This window comes from Phascolarctos cinereus, unplaced genomic scaffold (genome assembly GCF_003287225.1).
Source record: "Phascolarctos cinereus isolate Bilbo 61053 unplaced genomic scaffold, phaCin_HiC Scaffold_5;HRSCAF=322, whole genome shotgun sequence".
In the NCBI taxonomy this organism is placed as follows: Eukaryota; Metazoa; Chordata; class Mammalia; order Diprotodontia; family Phascolarctidae; genus Phascolarctos; species Phascolarctos cinereus.
In genome coordinates this window covers 49,898,490-49,923,764 of record NW_027555958.1, presented here as the reverse complement: position 1 = coordinate 49,923,764, position 25,275 = coordinate 49,898,490, and the positions used below count along the sequence as shown (strand labels likewise).

General features: G+C 42.3%; 1 protein-coding gene across 1 annotated transcript in view; it reads left to right on the top strand.

Moving 5' to 3' along the window:
* Positions 1 to 24,305: 24,305 nt before the first annotated feature.
* Positions 24,306 to 25,275, top strand: part of MAN1A2 (mannosidase alpha class 1A member 2) — a 229,954-nt gene continuing 228,984 nt past the window's right edge. The window contains exon 1 of the mRNA XM_021002903.2: positions 24,306 to 25,185. Coding sequence (XP_020858562.1) covers positions 24,878 to 25,185 — 308 coding nt within the window. The 5' untranslated portion in view covers positions 24,306 to 24,877. The remainder of the gene's footprint in view (positions 25,186 to 25,275) is intronic.

Genomic DNA, 25,275 nt, shown 5'->3' with positions numbered 1-25,275 from the left:
CAATAAAAAATGTGCAGTTAGGAAGATAATTTACAATTGTTTTGGAAGGTCTTAGGGATTGAACAGACAATGCTGGGAACTGGAAGACATCTGAATAATATCCTGTCAAAGGGAGATAAGGGGAGTAGATAAGGAACCTTTTAAGGGTTTTCTGGAGCCAGATTCCTTTAGGGGCAAAGATGTGTTTGAGTAAGATTAAAAAGTAAGTTAAGACTTAACCACTAGACAAATTTTAACTACTGATATATGTCACTAAAAAAAAATAACTCACAGAAATCTATCCTTAACCCTATCCTACCTTCTGAACTCATTACCTTAATTACACTGAAAAGTCTTCACTGGGACATCCCATTCAGGAGTATACTAGAAGTTTTCCCAATGAATACAGGAGTAAAGCAAGGATGCCCATTTCCCCTATTATGTGATATAGTTCTAGAAATGCTAGTAATAGCAATAAGATAAAAGAAAGAAACTAAACACATTAAGATTGACAAAGAGAAAACAAAACTGTTCTTATTTGTTTATTACTTGAGATAATAGTTTTAGCAAAGTTACAGGCTACAAAACAAACCCACAAAAATCAATAGCATTTTTATATAATAATAATAATAACAAAATCCAGGAAATAATAATAGAAATGTGAATCACAATCAAATGATTAAAAAATGCTTACAGCATTTGGGAAAAAAACTATCTGTTTGATAAGAACTGATGGAAAAACTAGAAAGCAGTTTGGCAGGAACTGGGCTTACACCAACATCTTAGATCATGTTCTATAACCGATTCAAAATAGATCCTGTCAACCTCCAGAGTTTGTCTAAGAAAGACAAACATGATTAAGTTGTGTCCATCTACCTGTTTATTTCTCTTTAAGTAGGCAGGCATGCACTAGGAGGGGGAATGGAGGAGAAACTACAGTGTTGTAACTGAACTCATTTTGAGGTTGGGGTGCCCAGTTTACATACCTTTTCAACAGGAGCTAATATCACCCCATCATCCTTTTACATTCTATCAGACCACCCCTCCCAACCACATCAGACCACTCGCAGCCTTGGGCTATCTAAACAAAAGTATCTGTCTCCCACCAAGCCAGAGCAAAACACAATGGAGCTTCCTTACCATTGATTAAATTACTTCAGAGCGTTGGTTGGTGTTTGACCACAATAAGGAGACTCAAAGCAATGTCACTGAGTGATCCTTCTGAAGAAGAAACTGAGGGGGCAACTAGGTGGCACAGTGGATAGAGCACGGGCCCTGGGTTCAGGAGGACCTGGGTTCAAATCTGGCCTTGGACACATAACACTTACTAACTGTGTGACCCTGGGCAAGTCACTTAACCCTTTTGCCTAGCCAAAAAAAAAAAAAGAAGAAGAAGAAGAAGAAGAGACTGAACTTTGGAAGAAGGGGACTAGGGAGGAAGCTCTAAGTCTCCAAGATAATGATAACTAAGAAAAATCATTTTTCACAATACATAGCTGAATATTAAAGATGGTAACATAAGAAATTGTAAGAGAGGCACATCTACTTTTCACAATTATAGGTAGATGAATTCTTAATCAAGGGATAGAGGCAATTACAAAAGATAAAACCTATAATTTTGATTATATGAAATGGAAAAGCTTTTGCTCAAACAAAATTAATACATCTAGGATAAAAAGGGAACAAGTTAGCTGAAGAAAAAAATCTCTGCATCATAAATTTCTGATAAAGTTTTGATAGCCAAGTATATAGACAACCAATAGAAATATATGACTAAAAGCCATTCCCCAATAGAAGAGCTGTTAAAAGATATGAGCAAACAGATCTCAAAAGAATTGCAAGCTATTAATAACAGTGTGAAAAATTGTTCCAAATCACTAATACTAAAGGAAATGCAAATCAAAACAACCCTAACATTTCTTCTCTCACCCCAAAAGACTGGCAAAGATGATCAAAGGCAGAAAGCATTATGTTGTGTAGACACAGGGGCATTGCTGATGGAACTTTGAAATATGCAACCATTCTGGACAGCAACCTGGAAAAATAAAGTGATTAAAGAGATTTCACTCTATGTGTATGACCCCAAAGAAGTAATTTTAAAAAAAGGTACCATGTATCCCAAAATGTTTATAGCAGTACTTTTGGTGGTAGCAAAGAACCAGAAAAAAATTAAATGCCTATCAATTAGGGAATGCCTAAACAAACTGCCATACATGAATGCAATGCAATGTTAATGTACCATAAGAAATGACAATGATGAATGAATGCAGAGAAGTATGAGAAATCTTACATGAACTGATTCAAGATGAATTAAGCAGAGTTATAAAAAGAGCATACACAATTACTACAATAATGTAAATGGTAAAAATAACCACCATAAAACAATTGAAAGTGAATGTAGCAAATTTATAAATACCAAGCGTGGCTCCCAAATAAAAGCAATAAGAAAGAAAAAAATCTCTTTCTAGCCTGCTCCTTCCTTTGTAAAGTTGGGGGTCCATGGATGTGGAACATTATATATAATGTCAAATTTCTTTTGATATATTGAGTGGGTTTTTTAAGTTTTTTTCTTTTTTCTCTCTTTTTTAAAAAAAAAATTCTTTGTTGATAATGGAGGCTCTTCCCTGGAAGTGATGTGAAAGGATATAGTCGGAAATTTGGGCAATGTCAAAACAAAAGATACCAAAAGTCATCTATTTAATAACACACATATATACCCATACTATGTGTGTTTATAGTAATGTATGAGTGTAGCACGCTTGCGTGTGGGGACTGAGCCAAAATGGCTTGTTGTGGGGAAATATGGTGGTTATTATGGAAAGCCATGGTATTTCTGGTCATAAAGCCCAGGGATACTGACCATACTGTATGGAATAATATACAAGCTCATGCAATCATAGTTGTGAAGCTGCAGCATTGTGTAGTGGAAAGATTGGGGAATTTAGAATCAGAACATCTGGGTTCAAATCCTGCCTCTGACACTATGTGGCCCTGGGTAAGTCAATGGATTTCCACTTTCCTCATTTTAAAAATAAGGATAATAGTACTACCTATCTGACAGGGTGAGTATGAGGAGAGTACTTTGTAAACCTTCAAATGCTACGGAAATATGAGTTATGATAAGCAATTGTTTTCGTGTTGCTACTTTGTCATATTTTTGAAATTGCTTCAAATGCATTTCAAATTATTTTAAAATCTTACTTTAGTGTTCAAATGAGTGCCAAAGTCAAGAAAAGGAAGTAGAATTTTAATACGCAAAGCTTATAAAACAATAGGCTTTTAAAAAGAAATGTGAGTATTAATACTTAACATTTTGCACCTAAATGGTAGTGTGGTAAATGTTGCTCATGGCAGAAAGTCTGACAGCTAGGTGTCAACTCTGTAACTTCAATTTTCCAATGAAGAAATTTCTTCTAAAAGATGATTTTATTAAAATAGGGTTTGTGGGAAAAGAAGCAGTAATTGTATATCACACTGTAAAACATAATCCCAGTTTCATATCTTGAGATTGAACTTCTTCCTACATCATTTGAATCTAAATTTCCATTAGCATGAATAAAAAGAAGACATTTTCATTTTTAAGTTTTATTGGTGCTTTTTTGCATTTTATAAATCAATTTCTGACATAGCCCACCTTCTCCCACCAGAATGCTACTTTGTAACAAAGAACAATTGAGAAAAACTTAACAACAAAACTGCAATTGACAATGCATGCAACATCTTTTACCTCTCTATTCTTTTATAATCTACCCAGAGAAGAGTAGAAGTATGTTGTCTTCTGGGGACAGAGATCGGTAATTTCATCTAATTTGAATGCAGTTCTTTGTATGTATCATTCTCCTGATTCTGCTTTCATCTCTTTGAAACAATTGATATGTGTTTCCATGTTTTTTTGAATTATTCATATGCCTGCCACAATGTGTTGCTTGGAGTTATTCTCCCATCAAGGCACAACCACTTTTGTTTCCAGATTTTTGCTACCACAAAAATTGAGCAAGGCAATTTTGAGAAATGGTCTTGCTCTAGAATATGACCAGGACTGAGTGAGAATTTGTGTCTTGGCTTTGTGAAAGATTCATCTTATCCCAAAGATCAGAAGAATGTTCTTTTCTTAGTGAGATATTTTAATGGAAATCCTAACTTTAATGTGAAAATTCTTGAACTGAAGACCCTGCCAGGTGAAGCAGGTATGATTCCACGTGTATAACCTGTATCAGATTGCTTGGTGTCTTGGGGAAGGGGGTAGAGAGGAAAGGAGGGAGAAAAATTTAGAAATCAAAATCTTATAAAAATGAATGTTGAAAACTATATTTACAATTCTTCCAAAGTGGTATGATCAAAGGCGAAGTATTTATTCCTTTCCTGGCCTGTGCTGTGGTCTATGAGAAACCACAAGCACTCACATGTATAGCCTGTATGGAGTTGCTTGCCATCTCAATGAGGGTAGGTATAGAGGGAGGAAGGGAGAGAATTTGGAACCTAAAGCTTTAAAAACAAATGTTAAAAATTGTTTTTACATGCAACTGGGAAATAAGATATACAGGCAATGGTATATAGAAATCTATCCTGCCCTAAAGGAAAATAGAAGGGGAAGGGGATAAGAGAAGGGGGGAGGTGATAGAAGGGAGGGCAGATTAGAGGAAGGGGTATTCAGAATCCACACAGTCTTGGGGTGAGAGGAGAGGCGGGATGGGGAGAAAATTTGGAACTCAAAATCTTGTGGAAATAAATGTTGAAAACTAAAATTAAATTAATTAATTAAAAAAGAAAACTATATTTACATGTAATTGGGAAAAATAAAATACTATCAGGTTGGAAAAAAGTGAACATTTTTAAAAAGATAAAAAAAAGATTGAATGTAATAGTAGCTCATGTTTCTACAATTCTTTAGTGTTCTCAAGATACTTTCTTTGCAACAACCCAGTGAAGGTAAGAGCAAAGGAGAGAGTCAAACAAAGTGCTAGAAGAAAATTTGCAAAGATACGGATAGCTTTTAGCTTGGGGCTTAAATGTAGGAGGTAGTGCTTAATCCTAGGTTGCCATCTATCTGTGTAAGTAAAGAAGATGCAAGAGATGGTGTGGAGGTAGCTTCGACAGGAATTATCGACTGATTGTGTGTAGGATCTGAGGGGAGAGAAAGAAGCCCAGGTATCCAGTCTGAGTCACTGGGAAGATGTTGGTACATGCCATGAAGAAGAATAGGGAAGGTCTGTATCAGGGCAGGTTTTTTGGGGGAAATGGTGAATCATCTTTCCGCTTTGATGTAAGATGATCTTTTAAATAGATTTTATGTCCTCAGATCATATTTTAATAAGAATTTTCAAGCCAAATGTAAAGAGAGAATAGTACTTACAGATCAGAGATGGCTTGATATACTTAAGGATTTTTATCATGAGAACATTAGCATTCCAACCATAAAGAAAATGTGTGAATTCATCCTCTTAGTGCCAGGAAAGAATGCTGAAATTGAAAGGTCATTTTTTTTGCTGATTAACAGCTTTTGGGGATAAGAAAAATAATTGATGATCATTGAAACCATAGAATCTCTTTTGATAATTTAAAAGAATTATTTTGAGATGATGAGAGATGTTTAAAAGAGTTAAGGATACATAATTATTGAGCAAGCTAAATTACTTCTTTCAGATAAGTAACAGTGGAACAATAAATATGACATTAACTTTAGCCCTGATCAGGAAAGAAAATGACACTGTATTAGTTGATGAATGGATGAATGAAATAACATTTATTTGGGGCTTATTATGAGCCAAGTTCTATGCTAAGTGCCAGGGATATAACTATGAAAACAAAGTTATACTTGCCTTCAAAGAATTTACATTCTAACAGGGAAGAGAACATATACACATATAGTGTACATGCATACGTACATACACATGTGCATATATTTATATATAAGACATATGCAAATGAAACATAAGGTAACCTTGGAAAGGAAAGCAGTAATGTGGGAGGGGGGCCAAGGGGGGGAACCAGGAAAAGTCCCATGTAGATGGTACCACTTGAGCTGAGGCTTAAAGAAAGCTGAGGATTTCAGGAAGCAGAGGTATGAGCAGAGAGCATTGTGGGAATGGGAGACGACTTGTGCAAAGATATGGACATGGAAAACGGAGTGTTGTGCTTGATGAACAGCAGATAACCAGCACGTCTGGACCTGGGAGAACAGAGTGAAGAATAATGTGTGAACAGACTGGAAGGAAGGTAGGAAAGGGCCAGGTCATGAAGAGTTTCAATTCCAGAAGAATTGAGATTTTATTCTAAAGATACTGGGGGAACCATTGGAGTTTATTGAGTAGGGAGGAGGGACACGGTCTCAGGAAAAACAAAATCACTGGCTGGAAGCTGTGGAAGAAGGACCCGCAGAGTTGGAAGACTTGATGTAGGCAGACCAGTTAGGAAGCGATTGAAATTTTACAGTCAAGAGATAACAAGGCGATAAGAAGATGTAACAAGGATGACGATCCAACACAGGAAAGCGAGAGTGGCAGGATGGGTAGCTGGAGAGTCAAGAGAGAACAGGCACAAAAACAGAAAGGAGAGGAGCAGTGTAGGTTGAAGGTAAAGAGGTCGAGAAGGATGAAGACTGAACAAAGGCCATTACATCTGACAATTAAAAGATAGTTGGTGACTTCTGAGACAGCGGTTTCAGTTGAGTGATGAAGTCAGAGACCAGATTGCAGAAGGTTAAGAAGAGAATGAAAGGAGAGGATGTATAGGCATGGAATACGGTCAGCTTTCTCAAGGACTCTTGTTTGAGGAAAGAGGAGATGTACAGGATGATAGCTAGCAGGAATGGTAGAACCTAGTGATTTTTTTCTTAAGAATGCCAAGACATAGACATGTTTGTAGGAAACATACAAGTAGTCTATACATAGGGAGAAATGGAAGATTAGAGAGTGGGGGTGGCAATCAGCTGGAAAAGACTGGAGAGGATGTGTCCAATCACATATGTAGAAGAATTGGCAGAGACGATGAAAAAGAGGGTTCACCTCAGAGACTGGAAGACAGGAGAAAAGAGCAGGGGATGAAATCAAGGAACTGTGAGGTGAGGGGAGAAGAGAGAACTTCACGTAAATGGCCTCTGTTTTCTCCACAGTTTATGAGAAGAGATCCTCAGCTGAGAATGTGATGTGGGAGGTTTGAGGAACAATCTGGAACAGTCACTGTGGTGAGTGGGATACAGAATCAGTGAGGGAGGAGTAAAAGATTGCCTTGCTGCTGTGAGGGCCTATCAGAGATGGGACAGCATAAAATTGGTGTGGAGCCATTTGTGTGACCTCCACCAGCTCCATTCAGCCTCATGGAGCAGGAGCAAAAATGGCAGATGGTAGGAATAATTCAGAGGCTTGGTTGAGAAAGGTATGAGGAGCAGTGGGGCAAAGGGATGAGTGATTCAAATTTAACATGGAAATGAACTGGCTTACTAAGGGGTCGATATAGGTAATTGAGGAGAGTGTAGCTAGAATATGGCCTAGTGAGGTGACTAGTTAGTGACATGACCATAACTACCACCCAGGTCTTCTAACTCTCAGTGTAGTTCTCTTTCTCTATGTCAATGATGCTTTATATATGTATATGTTATATATGCTTAGCAACACATGGGGCACACACCGTAAGACATATACCTAGCCTTATAACATAACTTTTATAAATGCAGCCCTTTTAAGGCTTATGGACAGTTCTAACTTATGACCTCTCTTCTCTCTAGGTTTTCAGGACATCATTCCCTGCTGGTTTTTCTTCTACTTCTCTGACTATTCCTTCTCAGTCTCCTTTGCTGGATCCTCATCTAGGTCACACCCCCTAACCTGGAGTGTTCCTGTAAGGCTCTATCCTGGGCCACTTCTTTTCTCCCTTGATATTTTGCTTACTGATCTCATCAGCTCCCATGGATTCAATTATCATCTCTGTTAAGATGATTCTCAGATCTACTTGTCCAGCTCCAATCTCCTTTCTGACTGCATCCACGACTGCCTCTTGGACATTTCAAACTCTATGTCTTGTAGGCATCTTAAACTCAACATTTCCAAAACTGAACTAATTATCTTTCACCTTGAAACTTCCCTCAATATCTTCTTTGTAACTGTCAAGAGTACCATTATCCTCCTGGTCACCCAAGTATCATTCTTGACTACTTATTCTCTCTTACCTCCCATATCCAATCAATTGTCAAGTCCTGTCAATTCTACCTTCAGAACATTGCCTGTATATACCTTCACTTTTTAAAATTTTGCTTTGACATTCTAAACCTTTGTAGATTACTCTCTCTTCATGAGAGGTCTCTTGTAACAAAGTATGAAAGTTAAATGAAACCAAAAATACAGTGTCCTCATTTGAAAGTGCATGCAACATTCCATATCTGTAGTATTCCCATACCTCTCTATTAAAAAAATTAATAGAAATCTATTTTTGTTCCTTTCTTCCCAACCCCCACCCCGTTGGGAAAAAAATAAAAATTTTCTTATAACAAATATGCAGTCAAGCAAAACAAATACCCTCAGGGCTGATATATGTATATGCACACATATACGTATACATACATACACACATGTATGTATGCATGTATGTATGTACAATACACATAAGTCTGTGCTTTGTATGCACATATATTATATGTATATATGTGCACATACACAAATATATGTGCATATATATGTGTATACACACATACACATATGCACATATACATATGTCTTATTTTGCACCTTTAATCCATAATCTTTCCATAATGGACAGTATGTCTCCATCCTTGGTCCTCTGGAATCATTAATTGTATCGTGTATTGATCATAGTTCTTACAACTTTGAAAGTTGTCTGTTTTTACAGTGTTATTATTGTATAAATTGTTCTACTGGTTCTGCTCATTTCATTCTTTATCAGTTTATAAAAATCTTCAATGTTTTTATAATTAATGTTTATCAATTAATGTATTTTTATAATATTGATGTTATAGTATGCATTTTTCTCATTCTACTTACTTTATTATGCATTTGTTTAGATAAGTCTTTCCATGTCTTTTTGATATCATCTACTCCCTCATTTCTTATAGCTCTCCTGTGACACAGTCACCATGCTTGTGCAGGTGGGCCTTCTTCACCTCATGCCTATACACAGTCTGAGGGTAGGTCTCCCTGCCTCCAGTATCTCTCCACTCCAGTCCATCCACCACGCAGCCACTGAAGTGATTCTCCTAAAGCACAGGTCTGACCATGTCACCTCCCTATTCAGTAAACTCCAGTGGCTTCCCAACCCCTCCAGGATCAAATAGAAAATCTTCTCTTTGGCTTGTGAAGCCCCTTATAACCTGGGCCCTTCTTCCCCTTCTAGTCTTCTTATACTTAACTCCCCTCCACATACTCCTTAGTCTGGTGAGAAGGGCCTCCTTGCTGTTTTTTGCACATGACAAAAAGATTCTGAGGGTTTTCACTGGCTGTTCTCTATGCCTGGAATACTCTCTCTCTTCATCTCTGCCTCCTGGCTTCCCTGAATTCCTTTAAGTACCAGCTAAAGTCTTCCCTTTGGTAAGAATCCCTCTTTAATCTTAGTGCCTTCCCTCTGAGATTATCTCCAATTTAGCCTGCATAGATCTTGTTTGTACATAGCTGTTTCCATTAAGTTTCCTTAATCATACTAAAAGCAATGTGAGAGTAGGGACTTTATTTTTTTTCCCTTTCCTCCTCGTATCCTCAATGCTTATCACAGGGCCAAATCCATAGAACATTATTGACAAATGCTTGTTGACTGACTTTTCATTTTGCAAAAATTGCATTAAGATTCTGCTCCTGAGTGAATCTGTCTAAATGCAGAGGGAGCTCCAAGGAGGTAGAGTATATGGTTTGAGGTGATGACATTAAAATCCTTCTCCTAGATGAGTGGTTTTTGTTTTGTTTGTTTGTTTAACATGTGGAGGCCAGTGACCTGCAGATGAAGAAGATAAATCTCAGTGAAAGAAATTCTTTAGTTTGAAACCTCATTGCTAGAATTGTGTTCTGGGCAATAAAAACATCTGTTAACCAAGCTAAGTGTAGATGAATAATTATGATAATTAATTCCTGCAACTTTTACAGTGTTATTATTGTATAAATTGTTCTACTGGTTCTGCTCATTTCATTTTTTATCAGTTTATAAAAATCTTCAACTAGCAACTTTCAGAGTGTGCTAGTTGCTTTCTTTTCAACAGCCCTACAAGGTGGTATTCCTCTCCCCATTTTACAAATGAAGAGACTGAAGCCCAGAGGGGTCATACCTTAGGTGGGGTTAGAATACAGATCTTTTCACTAATGAAAGCCTAGGCTTTCCATACTAATTTCTAGGGTACCAGCATGAATTATGAGACAATATGCCAAGTGTAGTGGTGATGCTAATTAACGACTGGTGTGAGCAGGCCAGTGAAACAGAGCTCATGTTAGCAGTGGGCCTCATTGATGATGGAGACTTGGTTATTCTGATGCTGGCATTTTTGCTGTAGATAATATAGTCCGGTTAGTGCTCTATCACTCCCACAGTCTTGGACTGATAAAATCAATATAATTCCCTTAAGTCCAGTCTCCCAGGGGCAAAAAACCCCCCAAAACTAAAAAACTTACCCTTGGGTGTTTGGCCAACAAAATTTTAACTTCAAAGAGCCACAGAAACTTGTATAATACAGTTAAAGCCTGGCCATCCCTGATACCACATTCTGTTCAAGCAGACACCAGCCTGTCAAATCACCAGCAATCCCCTATCATATGCCCCTATTATAGGTTGTTCTTCAGTTGTTTTTCAGTTATGTCCAACTCTTTGTGACTTGATTTGGGGTTTTCTTGGCAAAGATACTAGAGTGGTTTGCCATTTCCTTCTTGGGCTTGTTTTACAGATGAGGAAACTGAGGAAAATAGGGTTAAGTGACTTGTCCAGGGTCACACAGCTGGTGTCTGAGGCCAGATTTGATCTTGGGAAGATGGATCTTCTTGACTCGAGGTCAGGCACTCTATCCCTTTTGGGACAGCTATTATATTACCCTTATTATATACCATATTAATAATTATTGTTCCCATCAAGACTGTAATTCCCTTTAGGTGTATTTAGGAGGTAGAAGATAGGAAGAAGGACAAGGGAATGAACATTTATATAGTGCCTACCATGTGCCAGAGACTATGCTAAGAGCTTTACAATCATCATCTCATTTCATCCTCACAACAACCTAAGACATAGGTACTATTTTTATCCCCATTTCACAGGTGAGGAAACTGCAGCAAGCAGGGTTAAGTGAATTGTCTAGGGTCATACAGCTAATACCTGTCTGAGGCTGGATTTGAACTCAGGTCTTTCTGACTCCCAGGTTCAGCACTGTATCATCAAGCTGTCATTTATTAGGTCTTTATGTTCCCTGTGTCTTCATGCTACCCCTCTAGACTTTGCACTGGGGTGTGAAGTCCCGGTATTACAATCACAGAACAACAGGTTAGACTGGAAGAAACCATAATAATTATCTGAGAGGTGATGTGCACTGCAACACTGGATTTGGAGTTAGGAGATTGTAGTTGGATTAGTGATCACGGGTGAGCTAACCTCTCATATCTTGTTTCTTCATCTGTAAAATTGGAATGATACTTGCACTATCTAATTCATATGGCTGTTGTGAGGAAAGTTCTTTTTGAAACTTAAGTTGATGCGCAAATGTCATTATTCTATACTCCAAATCTGTCATTTCACAGATGAAGCCTCTTTAAAGTCCAAGGAGTGATTGTGACTTTCCTGAGGGTATACAGCTCTTATTTTATTTTTTTTATTAATTTATTTTAGTTTTCTTTTTCAAAATATTTTTATTAATTTATTTTAATTTATCTACAATCATTTCCATAAGCTTTTAAGTTTTAAATTTTTATTCCCTCTCTCTCCTACCCTTCCTCCCCAAAATGGCCCACAATCTGCTATAGGCTATACATATACATTCCCATATACATATACATATACATTTTTTTACATTAGTCATGTTGCAAGGAAGAATTAGAACCAATAGGAGAAGCCACAAGAAAGACGAAACAAAACACGATAGAAGAAAAAATACAGCAAGTAGTATGCTTCAATCTGCATTCAAATTCCATAGTTCTTTCTTTGTATGGGGATAGCATTTTCCATCAGGAGACCTTTGGAGATGTCTTAGGTCCTTGCATTGCTGAGAAGGGCTAAGTCTATCAACATTAGTCATCGCACAAGGTGTCTGTTACCGTGTACATCTTTCTCCTGGTTCTGATCACTTCACTCAGCATCAGTCCACACAAGTCTTTCCAGGTTTTTCTCAGTTCTTATATAGCACAACTGTATTCCATTACATTGATATACCACAACTTGTTCAGCCATTCCCCAATTGATGGGCATGCCCTCAATTTCCAATTCTTTGCCACCATAAAAAGAGCTGCTCTAAATATTTTTGTACATGTGGGTCCTTTGCCCATTTCTATGCTCTCTTTGGGATACAGCCCTGGAAGTGCTATTGCTGGGCCAAAGGGTATGCACAATTTTATAGCCCTTCAGGCATAGTTCCAAATTGCTCTCCAAAATGGTTGGATCACTTCACAACTCCACCAACAATGCATCAGTATTCTAATTTTCCCATATCTTCTCCAACATTTATCATTTTCCTGTTTTGTCATGTTGGCCAGTCTGATGGGTGTGATGTAGTACTTGAGGTTATAGAGCTTTTAAGCAACAGATTTTAAGACTAGAACTCAGATCTTAAGATTATTTCCTTCGGTTTTTTTTTTTCTTTTCAGACCATTCTGTCTCTTAGATTATCTCTGAGGTCTCTTTCAATTCAAAGATTCTATGAATGCATCTAACATTTTGGCCAACATAATTGCAAGTAGGGACTTGTTTGTAGTCTGTTGTGATTTTTGAGTGGAAGCTTAAGCCCAGTGAAATGGGATATCACCCAAAACAATGGCCAAGTACTTCTTGTCACAAAGGGATTCTCACAACAAGGGCTGCATAATTGAAAACTCTATATCTACAGATACTTAGTAGACAAAATTCATGCCTTCTGATTTTAGATAATTAGATATTCTTTCAGCCATTCAGAGCCAATTTTGCTTCCACAGCAGAGTAAGAAGTGGCCTACAATTTTTCTACCCCAAGTTCAAGGTGGGGATGGAGTGGAGATTAAAAAGGGCTGTTTGCCTAAGTAATGAGGCAGAGAGAAGGTTTGGAGCCAGAAAAACCTGGAGCTGGGGAGTGGTAACTGGTCTGGGGTGAAGAAAACGAAACTGATATATACTGATAATCAGTGGGGATCGTATGAAATAGTAATATTCTATTTTATACATATGCATTTCTAGGTTCATCATTATTTAAAGGGTAGGAAAGCATGCTTCTCTGAAGAGGAAAGCATAGGCTGGGTGAAGGAGGCAGGAGACTGCTTACAGTTTTCCTTACAACCTCATTAAATTTGTGCTCATCTTTTCCCTTTCATCTTTGTCTTCTAGTATGACAGTAATCAATTAAAATTAAAAGGGTGAATCTAAGGAGTCACTAGTGATACATAGGAATGGAAAGACTTCCTTGTACACCAACAGAATTATTCTTGCAGCAAATTATGACTCCAGTAACACTTAAAACAGAGCTGGGAGTTGTATTTGTTATATTGTCATGGGTGTTAAGAAATGCATCGATACTGGAAAGAACCAACACATGACTGAACAATAAAAAGTATAGCTTTAATTTTAACAGACAAGCAGTTTCCAGGAATGAATCTATAAATCTGAAATTCATACATGTCACTTTTGTTTTGTAATGATTGGTGGGACTACTCATTAATTCAGATGAATTTGTAAAAGTGAAATCAGTATTGTACTTGCTACTTCTCAAACTTGTCTGTACCTTTGATCAAAGCACAAATATACTTTGTGGGCAAAATACTCTCATGTGATTTTCTAAAGTGAATTATTTCCTATGTTTGTGTACAATACTGTTTATGTGGATCACTCAAATTGCATGAGATATGACCTCAGCCCCCTCAATTATCACAGATTTTAAAAATTCCAGTAGATAGGGGTCCATTTAAGTTTTATTGCTGCTTTTTCCCCATCAGCATAATTTTTCAACATTGCCCTTCTCCTCAACAGACTTCCTCTCTTGCAACAAGAAAAGGCCCATTAAACAAAATAAACTGACATAGGCCTAATAGTATATACATCATTTTGCACCCATTTTCTACTTCCACTGAGATAAGAGAGATATAATTTAATCATCAGTAAGAGGCCTTTTTCTTGCAAGAAAATACATGGTCTTGATATAGGATATTGCACAGTCCAGTAATTGAACAACACGTTAATCAGTGGTCCTGAAATCTCAAAGTCCAGATACAGGTGCAAACAATTAGCTTTCAGTCTTAAGGAAGTTTCTCTGAAGCAAATGTACTTAGAAATAGGAAAGGCTAGAAAACCACATAAGATCTAGCAGCAGTCCTAAACCAGATTTAAAGGCCATGATGTAGAGCCATTTTTCTCAAATTTTTTGGTCACAGGCCTCTTTATACTCTTAAAATTATTGAAGACCCTCCAAAAAGCTTTTGTTTGATTTGTATCTATTAATATTTACCATACATGAAATTAAGACAGTATTATTATGAAGTTTTTACCTTGAGGACACCCCAAAAGGGTTTCAGGGAATCCCAAAGGATCCTCTACCACACTTTGAGAACCACTGATATAGAGGAAAGATTGCTGGCCTAAAAGTATAGGCCTGGATTTTAGTTCTGGCCCCACCACTTACGAGTTATATGGTTATGTTATCTTAGTTAAGCTACATAACTTCTCTGAGACTATTTGCTCATCTGTAAGTTAAGTTGATTGGAATGAACTCTATTCTCTTTCAGTTCTAACATTCTGTGAGTCACAGAGGCAAGGAAAAAAAGAAAGACAAAATAAACTAATGGTTTTAGGACCATTATTATTTTGGCCAAGACGGATACCAACCACTAAAAGATAATAGCATTAAAGCTTGGAGAACCCTTAGAACTTACAGGGTCCAACTATCTTTTTACAGTTGAGGAATTGTTAAGTGACTTGCCCAAACCCACAGACGTGCTGGGAATCAAATGAGAGCTTGAAATTTGTTTCACAGGCTCCCTAGGTCGGCAGAACCCCCATTGTTTAGGAAGTGTGTTGAAAGACCCCAATGTTCGGGTAGTCCTCCGACCTTGAGAAACCCTCCCAGGATCAACGCGAACACAACTCCGGATGCAAATAGCAAGAGGTTTATTGAACTTACGAGTACTCGGGCGACTCAGTCACCTAGAGGGACTGGCGCGCCGGGTGGATTCTTTGGTCTCATTTTATAGCAAAAAAGCGCGGGTACAGAAGCGAGGAGCAAGATCATTGGTTAGTTTGAATAAAAACTCCGGTCACGAGAGGGTTCTAGAAACTGCTGAGGGGCACCCTAGAAACTGTTATGAGCTCAGCTATTTCTGGGAATTGTTTGCATAAGTCCGGGGTGGGGACTCAGGTGCATGACCACAGATATCCCGTTTGGCACTCCAAATCTTCCTTGTTTTTCTTGCTCTGACCTTTTACTGTGCCTGGCTGCACCTGTCCCTAAACCTTGGGCCCTCCGGGTAGTTTCCATACTCCACGGAATGATTTCTGCCTCATGATTTCTGCCTCCTTCATTCCCCCATTTTCTTTGAGGGTAGCTCTAATCATAGAGCAGAATTAAAGGTTATCCTCGTTGTCTAGGGTCTGGTACTTGTGCCTGAGAACCAGAATCCTTACTGCACTAACCCTATCATTGATGAATTGCACTAACTTATTGATGACACAAGGCCCGAGGGTGAGTAACAGAAGGAGGAGTAGCAGGGGACCAGCAAGGGCAGACAGTAAAGTAGTAAGCCAGGGGGAACGGTTGAACCATCCCTCGTACCAACTTAAATTCTTTTGGTGCTCTAACTGCCTCTTATCTAACCTTTCCTTGAGTCTCCTGGGGCCACTCTCATCCCTATAGGCGAGTTGACGACCCAAGCTAATTTTAAATTGTGGACTTTATTAGCTATTAGCGCGCGGCTGCCAGGGATATTCACATCCAAATCAAGCAGCCCCCATCAGGGGTTGAGCTAGGGTTTATATAGGGAGTATACAGGACAGGGAGGGGGATGGATCTTTGAAGTCTGGCAAGAGGAAGAGGTTTTTTGGGGGGGGCTGGTCAAGGACACCCTTCTCCCTCTGTGTAGATATGATAATGCTCTGCAAACTTTCTCACAATGGAGGCTTCCAGAGATATGATCTGAGGGCTGTGGCCTGAGCAGCCAGATAAGGGTCTTGCTAAGGAATTTGGAGTTTTCCATGGCCTAAAGGGTTCTACTACCCAAATGGTAAAATAATGTTCTGCATTACATTCCCCACTTCTTTTGTGTACCACGTCAAACCCTTGACGTGGTTGGGGCTGCCTCATTATAGGGTGCAAAGAAGGCAGACACCAGGGTCTGATAACGGGGACCTTTAACCAACAGTAACTTAACTAAATTAATACAGGATCTAACAAAGTCAAGGAGCCGATTAACTAGACAAGGACCAAGAATTAGGGCTATAGTAAGGAGGAGCAAAGACCCGGCTAAGGCAGAAATAAGAATGGTTAACCATGGGGAAGTCCAAAACAGGCTGTGGTACCAATTTTCGTTCCCTTCTCGTTCCCTCTGCCTGTCTGCAATATTTTTCCGTGCCAGGGAAAGGCTCTCCTGAACTACACCTGAGTTATTGGCATAGAAACAGCAGGCCTCCCCTAGGGCGGCACAAAGGCCACCTTGCCTGAGAAACAATAAGCCTAAACCCCTCTGGTTCTGCAGAACCATCTCTGCCAAGGAGTTGACCTGTCTCTCCAGTTGGGATGTAGAGTGCTCCAGATGACTGACTGAGGTCTGCATCGACCTGAGCACTAAGTTCCTGGTAACTGGCCTCTCCTCGGACTAGGGCAGCGGTACCCACAGCAGTTGATCCCACTAACCCCAACCCCACTGAGGATAGGGATGAGGAGGGGAACGGCTCGCTTGCTTCAGTAGGACACACTGCCCTCATGACTGAAGTACTCCCAACCCTCCAGGCCCTGAAGAAGGGAGACCCTGGGGATAATGAAGACTAATATACATAGAGGCTCAGATTCTTTTAGGAACACTGCAGCGGAGACACACTGTGTGATCCCATCCAGACAGGCCCACCACGTGCCGGATGGCCCTGAATAAAAAGAGGAGGAGGATTGGGGAACAACCACAGTACTATTACAGACAGGAGAGTAAGGAGAAGTTTTCAGGGATGTGGTGGATGAGGTAAGACAGGTACCTTTTCCTTGGACATCCCCCAGGGTCAACTTAGGTTGTTCCCACCGACAATTTTCCGAGTCTGGGCTATGGGAACCAGAACCATTAACTGCCACTCCCACATAGTATGGGGGTTGTGCATCCATACACAGCCAGCAGCTAGGTCCTAGGTCAGGCCGGGTGGAGTTGACAATGCTATGGATGGCTCGGAGCAGTCTCATAATCAAGGGGTGAGGAGGATCTGCCTGAGGGGTCCTACTAGGAGCCAGAGGAAAAGGGAAGGAGAACCAAGGAAAAGGGGGATGGGCAAGTAGGTGGGGGCATGTGAAACAGGGAGGGGTAGTGGAGAATAGGGAAATGCAGGGAGGGTCAAGGGAGATTGAATAGACAGTGGGAATAGATAATGGAGGGAACAGGAAGGCAGAAGTTTGAAAGGCATCCGCACAAAATCAAGGTGGGGCTAGGACTTTCAAAAGGAGATAAAGGAAGGCCTTTCTGGGGCCTATAGACAAAAGGGAGCCAGATCTGAATAAGATTAAAAGGTAAGGCTAAGGCTTTCAAAGGGAGATGAGGGTCTGGGGCCTGTGAGTCAGATTCCCTTTGAGGCAAAGAGCGAAGATCTTGGTTTGGGCCCCGCCCCCATCATCCCCCCCTCAAACAAATAGGAACCAAATTCTTTTGGTGAAAAGGGGCGGAGGTCTCTGCTTCTGAAACTGCTTCCTGCTGGCAAGGGGCGTAGAGCTGTCCCTGCCTCTCTGGGTCCCGTTCGAGGGGTCAAACTTCAAAACCTGGCTGATGCCAGGTTCAGTGGACTAGAGACCTTGGGTTGGTATACAGTCATCTGGAAGTTGATGGCTCCGACCCTAGAAGAAAGGAATCTGGCAAGAATATTTAGTAAACATGGACCAAACAAACACAAGAGAAGTATGATCAGTAGTGGCCTCTGTGTTTTCTTTCTGGAGTCCCTGCAAGAACTTGGTTAAGGAAGAATTAGTGCCATCTGCCCTGAGTTCCTACTCCCCCCTTTTAGTTTTTGGCAAAGGAATCATCCAAGGAAGAGGACTGCCGTAAGAGCCGGACCCATACTGCCAACCCCCACTAAATAGTAAACAAGAGCAAACAACAATATGCATACCTTACATTAATCCACAGGCCCCAATGCATACATAGATATATGAAAGAATCCATTTTAACACAGTGCATATAGGATCTTAAATGTTTCAGTCATGCCATGTTTCTCTGATGACATGGAGAAGATAAACCACAAGCCATTTCCCTTTTAACATTATTAATTGTAACACAACTTTAAACAAGTATGATATTACCCAAATAACAAAATAACATTCTCACAAACCCCTGACCTAATTGTAAAGAACTTTAACTCATATAGGAACACACACAGAACACAAGTCCCAGTTCTATAGTACCCTAAGATGTCACATTGCCTAAGGAACATTTCCAAAATGAGCCCTAAAAAGCTTGCATGCATTTCTACTCTTGTTCATAAAACCTCACTAAATTGGTGCAAAAGTTCTTAAATAACACAAATTCCAGAGTAGTATTAAGGAAACTAAATTCCTAAGTATCCCAGAATCCCTCATAAGTCTTTAGTTAAAGGCACATAGAGATAGTTCAGTTTTCCCAGTCACACAGGACTAGGTTCAAACAAACAATACAACAAAGTTTACTCATAATTTGCAAAATTGCATAATTACATTAAGTCAGGTACAGATTGAACCAATCAGAGAGCTCACAATAGACTAGTTTGGAAAAGAGAGATTTACATGTAATCAGGGTAACAAAGAAAACCTTAGACAGGAATCATACAAATCAATACAATCAGTATTACCTATATTAACTAATATTAAGTTCCTTGCTCATGTACAATCGGTTTAACTCATAGGCAGTTCAAAAAGGGAGCTCTGCTTCTCTGGCTTAGTGTAAAAATCCAAAACTGTGATCTTCCTACCTAAACATGCTTAAAGCTTGGATTGCTATAATAGATACATCTTGGAAGCCAATCATATCAGTCTAATCCTATTGCTTTTCTCAAAATTTGCTATCCTATTTAATTAGACATCTATCACATTACACGTTTGTCCTATTATTGTGTATAAACATTTCCTCCTTAGGGGGATGTTATCCCTATATTATTATTATGTGGCCATGAATGTACTTGCATCCTATTACGGTAACACAGGGATGTTCCAGAGGGACAGGGTCATATATCATATCAGAAGGAAAGAACTTCCTTAGCTCCATTTGATTCCAGGCATGAGTCATATCTGATAGGTAATCGCATAGTCACTGGATGTTAAAAGCAGGGCCTGGGATTAATCAGGTGGGGATTTCCCGTGTCAGAAAGGAAATAGCACAATTGGGAAATAGAGTCAGGAAGATCTTATCTAGGCTGTGTCCAAGGTTGTCCTCAAAAGTCTTCCCAGGCACAGACTTCCACCTTTATCAGTTCTCAGCCTGCAGCACATGCCATTCTACTATTGGCTTTATGACAACTCAGACAAGTACCCTGGTAATCAAAGCTCAAAACAATAGTAAATGTCTGTCCCATAAAATCACAAATCCTGGATAATAAGAATTTAATCTCACATTGGTAATAGTAAGAGACTGATCACAGAAAAATACTACTGCTCTCATAATTCCTTTAAACAATGGGAACATCTTGAGGTGAGTATAATCAATTGAACCCCAATAAGGGCCAAAAACCTGAACTAATTCTTTTTTTTTTTTCAAGTGAACCAAAAACACCCCTTTCCAGGACCAGTTAGAACTGACCAACATTCTTTCTGTTTGTTATCACTGAGCCCAAGATGTCTGGGACCAAACACTCTCCAGAACAATGGGACTTTTCTTATCTCGGTATCTTATGGACATAGACTATGCTATGTCATGTTAATGGTAAAAGAAACACAGATATCTTGGTCTATAATTTCAATGGACACTTTGACACCCTCCCGCTCTATTGAATTTACAACCCATTCAGTTAAGAAAATTTCCTTACCATGCCACATGTCAAACAAACATATGGAAGCTGCACTTTTTTTTTTTTTTTTTTCAGGGCAGATGACCTTTCCTCCCCCCCATAGTTTCCAGGGATCCTGGCAAGTTTACAAAATAAGGGGAATTGCCATGTGCCCCTCCTTTTCACACACAAGTAATCAATTAACAATCTTAGGTTTTGATATTAAAACAATAACCCCAAAACTTAGTTAACAATCTCACAAATTTTATAAATTATAACAAAACAATTTCAACTGAAAATTCCCTTTCAATAGAGACAAAATTTGAAAATCTTATACTTCCTTGAATTACAATATTTAAAAGGAAATGTTACAAAACAGGATCATATAAAATGCCCCAACAGCCAAATTGACTCCCTTTTTTTTTTTTTGAAGACACAATTAATTTAACATTCCAGATTATAAAAGAAATTGCCCTTCCAGCAACATAACTAATACAATTGACCCAATAAAAAAATCTTTCTTCTTTCTAGACCCTTTCACCAGGTCCAACAGTCTCCTGGAAGACAATCCTTTTGACTGCAGAAATAATAGAAGGATTAAAAGTCCCCTCCGGTGGCCATCCCACTTCGAACGTGGGCCACTCGGAGGAACAGAAGGTTTGCCACTTTCCCTTTCTTATCTCCACGGAAAGATTGTGAGCCCTTGTCTTCACGTCTTTCCAGTGATCTAGTGTAAGAGAGAGAGGGGTCGACTCACCCTGTCCCATTCTGGGGGTCCCGAAGAGTGGAATTACGACCCAGATAATGATTATTATTGAAATAAAAAGGAAAAAAATTATATGGCGGCGTAGACGTATATTAAAAAGACAGGAAAAAGAGTCAGAAGGTAGGGTATGTCTCTCAAGACAGTGCAACTGTGAGATCAGAAGAGAATTATCCCTTGCCGTGGGATCCACCAGGCGTCCCTGGTCCTCCCCTGATCCTGGGACGTCTCCCAGGATTGCCGGGCGGTGAGCCCCCGAACACGTCTGTCCGCTACTCACGCCTCGATCTTAGATCGATTAACCCGGAATAAACTGAAACCAAAAATGCGCGCACACCGAATAGACAGTCAGAGTTTTCGGAGTCAGACACAGAGAGAACATAGAGCGATCGCTGGCCAGCTTACCTCCCGTCGGTGGTTCGGCGGTCCTTGGGTGGGAATCTCAGATCCCGGACGAGCCCCCAAATGAAAGACCCCAATGTTCGGGTAGTCCTCCGACCTTGAGAAACCCTCCCAGGATCAACGCGAACACAACTCCGGATGCAAATAGCAAGAGGTTTATTGAACTTACGAGTACTCGGGCGACTCAGTCACCTAGAGGGACTGGCGCGCCGGGTGGATTCTTTGGTCTCATTTTATAGCAAAAAAGCGCGGGTACAGAAGCGAGGAGCAAGATCATTGGTTAGTTTGAATAAAAACTCCGGTCACGAGAGGGTTCTAGAAACTGCTGAGGGGCACCCTAGAAACTGTTATGAGCTCAGCTATTTCTGGGAATTGTTTGCATAAGTCCGGGGTGGGGACTCAGGTGCATGACCACAGATATCCCGTTTGGCACTCCAAATCTTCCTTGTTTTTCTTGCTCTGACCTTTTACTGTGCCTGGCTGCACCTGTCCCTAAACCTTGGGCCCTCCGGGTAGTTTCCATACTCCACGGAATGATTTCTGCCTCATGATTTCTGCCTCCTTCAGTGTTAGCAGTGAACTAAGAGAGATTGCATGTACTGGAACCAGAACAAATCAGGTCGTGAGGGCCGCTGGGAAATTTTCAGCCCCGATATTTACAACTTAGAAATCAGGACTTGATTTGTTTTGTTGCTTGTCTACGCTTAAGAAAGAGTTAATAATGCAGATTAAATTAAAAGTACATGTGCTTACAATCCTTCCCCTCAAATATCTACCTGCACAACCCTACATTGCTCTATAAACACTGTTTGAGCTCAGCAGGTATGCAAAGAGAAGGCTCCGTGAATAAAGTCATCACCAGATCGGAAGCCTGCAGACTGTAGGCTAATAATAATAACTGGCATTTATGTAGCACTTTAACGTTTGCAAAGTGTTTTATAGCCATTATCTCAGTTGAGCTGCACAATCTCCCTGGGGATAGGTCAAGCTTTGAGGCTCACAGAGGTGGGGTATGGGGAACCGGTCCTGAATAAGAAGAATGGAGGTACGAGTGAACACTTGGATTAACTTTTGGACCGTTGCAACATTGGAGAAAGAGGAAGGGCAAATGTGTGGTGAGGAGGGGGAATGGCAATACGCTAGAGGGTCTGTTTAACCTTTCATTCATTTAAACGCCTAGCTGTGTGGTTAGTACCCTGTAAAGGTGCTCCGTGGGTAGTATATAGAAGTTTGAGACATAGGTTGTTAGGAGTTGGAAGACCATTTATACAACACCCTGTTCAATCCCTTCATTCTACAGAAAGGGAAACTGAGGCCCAAACTGGGTGTGAAGTGATTGGCTCAAGATTACGCCACCGGAAGCCGGGCAGTCCCCGATTCCTAGGCTAGTTACCACACCTTTGCATGGACCTTCCAGTAATTTACATTCTAGTTAGGGAATGGGGGAGGAGAGACAAGAGCTGCATACAAGTGAGATTAAAGTTTAACTGCTGGATTGGGTTGGGTTTGGGCAAATCCAACCGTTTTAATTAGGTGACTCGCCCTTCCCTTCTTCCACAGACCCAATTTTCCCAATGCTTTGGATTTCAGAAAGGATGCTAGGCTTGGATGAAAAGTGATCGCCAGCCTCATCCTTCTTCTGGCTCGTGACGCCCCCAATTGGAAGCCCTGCCAGAGGCTGGAAGGCTCCCGGACTGTTTACCCTAGAGAAGGGCTGTAGGAGTGACCCCACCAGTTCTGCTGGCCCCGAGAGGGCCGGACTAGGCTCAATGGGTGGAGGTGGCAAAGAGGCAAAGAAAGGCTGGATGCCCGGGCAAGGGAAGCACTTAGCCACCAGCGCTATCCTAGAGCGGAATAAATGGGCCGCCTGCGGCGCGGGTGGGGCATGCGCTCAGAGGAGGTCCGGGAGCGGGCGCGGGGGGAGCGCCGGGTTTGGCTGCGGCCCCGCCGGGAGGAGTGGCTGGCGGCGGAGTCCGGGCTGCGGGCGCTGGGACGCCGGGGCCAGGAGGGGGAGGGGTGGGGAGGGGTACGGAGAGCGTGCGCGCGCATCGCCGGCTCACCCCGCACACTCTCTCGCTCTCGCCCTGACTCCCACTCGCGAGCCGAGGCGCGGAGGCCGCGCTCGTCCCTCCATCGGCCGCCCTTGCTCCCCGGCGCGCGCCCGCTCGCACGCCCCCACCTAGCTGCCAACCGCCCAGCCACTCGCGGTGGGGGCGCGGGGAGAAGCTCGGCCGCCACGCGCGGGGCCGAGGGGGGGGCAGGGAAGCAGGACGGAGCCAGGCCCGGCCTGGCCCGGAGCACCCGCGGCGGCGGGCGGAGGTGAGGGGCCGAACGCGGGCCCGGAGCGAGCGCCCGGGAGGCCAGCGTGAGCGCCCTCCCCGGCCCGCCCGCGGCGCCGCCGCCGCCCGCCGTCGTCTTCTTCCTGCCCGGCGCCCTCCTCCCGGCGGCCGAGGAGGGGCATGAGCAGCTGCCCGCCGCGGGCTCCGGGACCGAGTGGGCCCGGCCAGACTGCTTCCCACGCCGCCAGCGCCGCCGCCGCCGAGCGCGAGCAGGCCCGGGCCGGCCTCGTGTGGGAGCCGCCGCCGCCGCCTTCGGGCAGCGCCCAGCCGCGGCCTCGCTCCGCCCGAGGCCTCGCGAGGAGCCGGCACCGGGGCTAGCGCCGCCGGCCGGGGCCGCCGCGTCCTTCCCCCCCCCCCCCCGCCGAGCCTCGAGCCGCGGCCGCGGCAGGAAGTGCACTCCCCCCCGCCCGGGCCAGCAGCCGCCGCAGCCGCCACGGCCACGGTCACGACCACGGGTGCGGCGGGAGCCGCCTCGGGGGCGCGGGGATCCCCGATCTGCTTTCCCTTCCGGTGACCCATGAAGCCCGGCGCACTGTGACGAGCCCCGCGGCCGCTGCCCAGCCCGCGGGCTGGCCCAGGCCCTGGCGTCTGCCCGCCGCTGCCAGAGCCGCCGCCGCCGCCGCCGCCGCCGCCGCCCCCGGGTTTGTGGCCGCCGGAGCAAGTTCCCCACGCGCCCTTTTTCAAACTTGGGAGGATCCCGAGTGGAGGCATGTGAAACCCCCCCACCCCGGGGGGCTGGAGAGCTGAGCCAGCGGAGGGAGCAGGCGTCGGAGGGGGCCGCCGCTCGGCCTTCTCCTCAGTGGGGACCGCGCGACCGCGACCCCCAGGAATGAGGGGCGACTCTTTGCTGCTGCCCGGGCTGCCGAGAGACCACGGAAGAACCTAGAGTCGCGATTCTTCGGGGGGGGGTGGGAGGGGCCGCGGGGGCGCAGGCTGCCGAACGTAATTGGAAGAGGGGCAGAAGGCGATACTTGTTGAATAAGCACAATAATCCCCGAAGTCCGCGAAGGCTCCCACTTTCTCTATTTTTGCCAATATTTTGGAGGCTGTTCGATGTATTGTACGTTTGACATAAGATGACGGCTTTTAAAAACACTTTCTAGAAGAAGTAAACAATGACCACCCCGGCTCTGTTGCCCTTAACTGGACGTAGAATACCACCCTTGAACCTGGGGCCGCCCTCCTTTTCTCATCACAGGGCTACATTAAGACTATCTGAGAAGTTTATCCTTCTCCTTATTCTTAGTGCCTTCATCACCCTATGTTTTGGGGCATTTTTCTTCCTTCCGGACTCTTCAAAACACAAAAGGTTTGACCTGGGTTTAGAGGATGTGTTGATTCCACATGTAGATACCAGCAAAGGAGAAAAAGACATTGGAGGCTTCTTGATCCATGGACAAGGACATGATGAACACAGACACAGGTATACAAAAGGTATTTTTTTGGTTTCAGTTGGGAAAACGACGGGACTCTACTCGAGTACATTATTATATAGCGTGATAAAGAGAGGTTT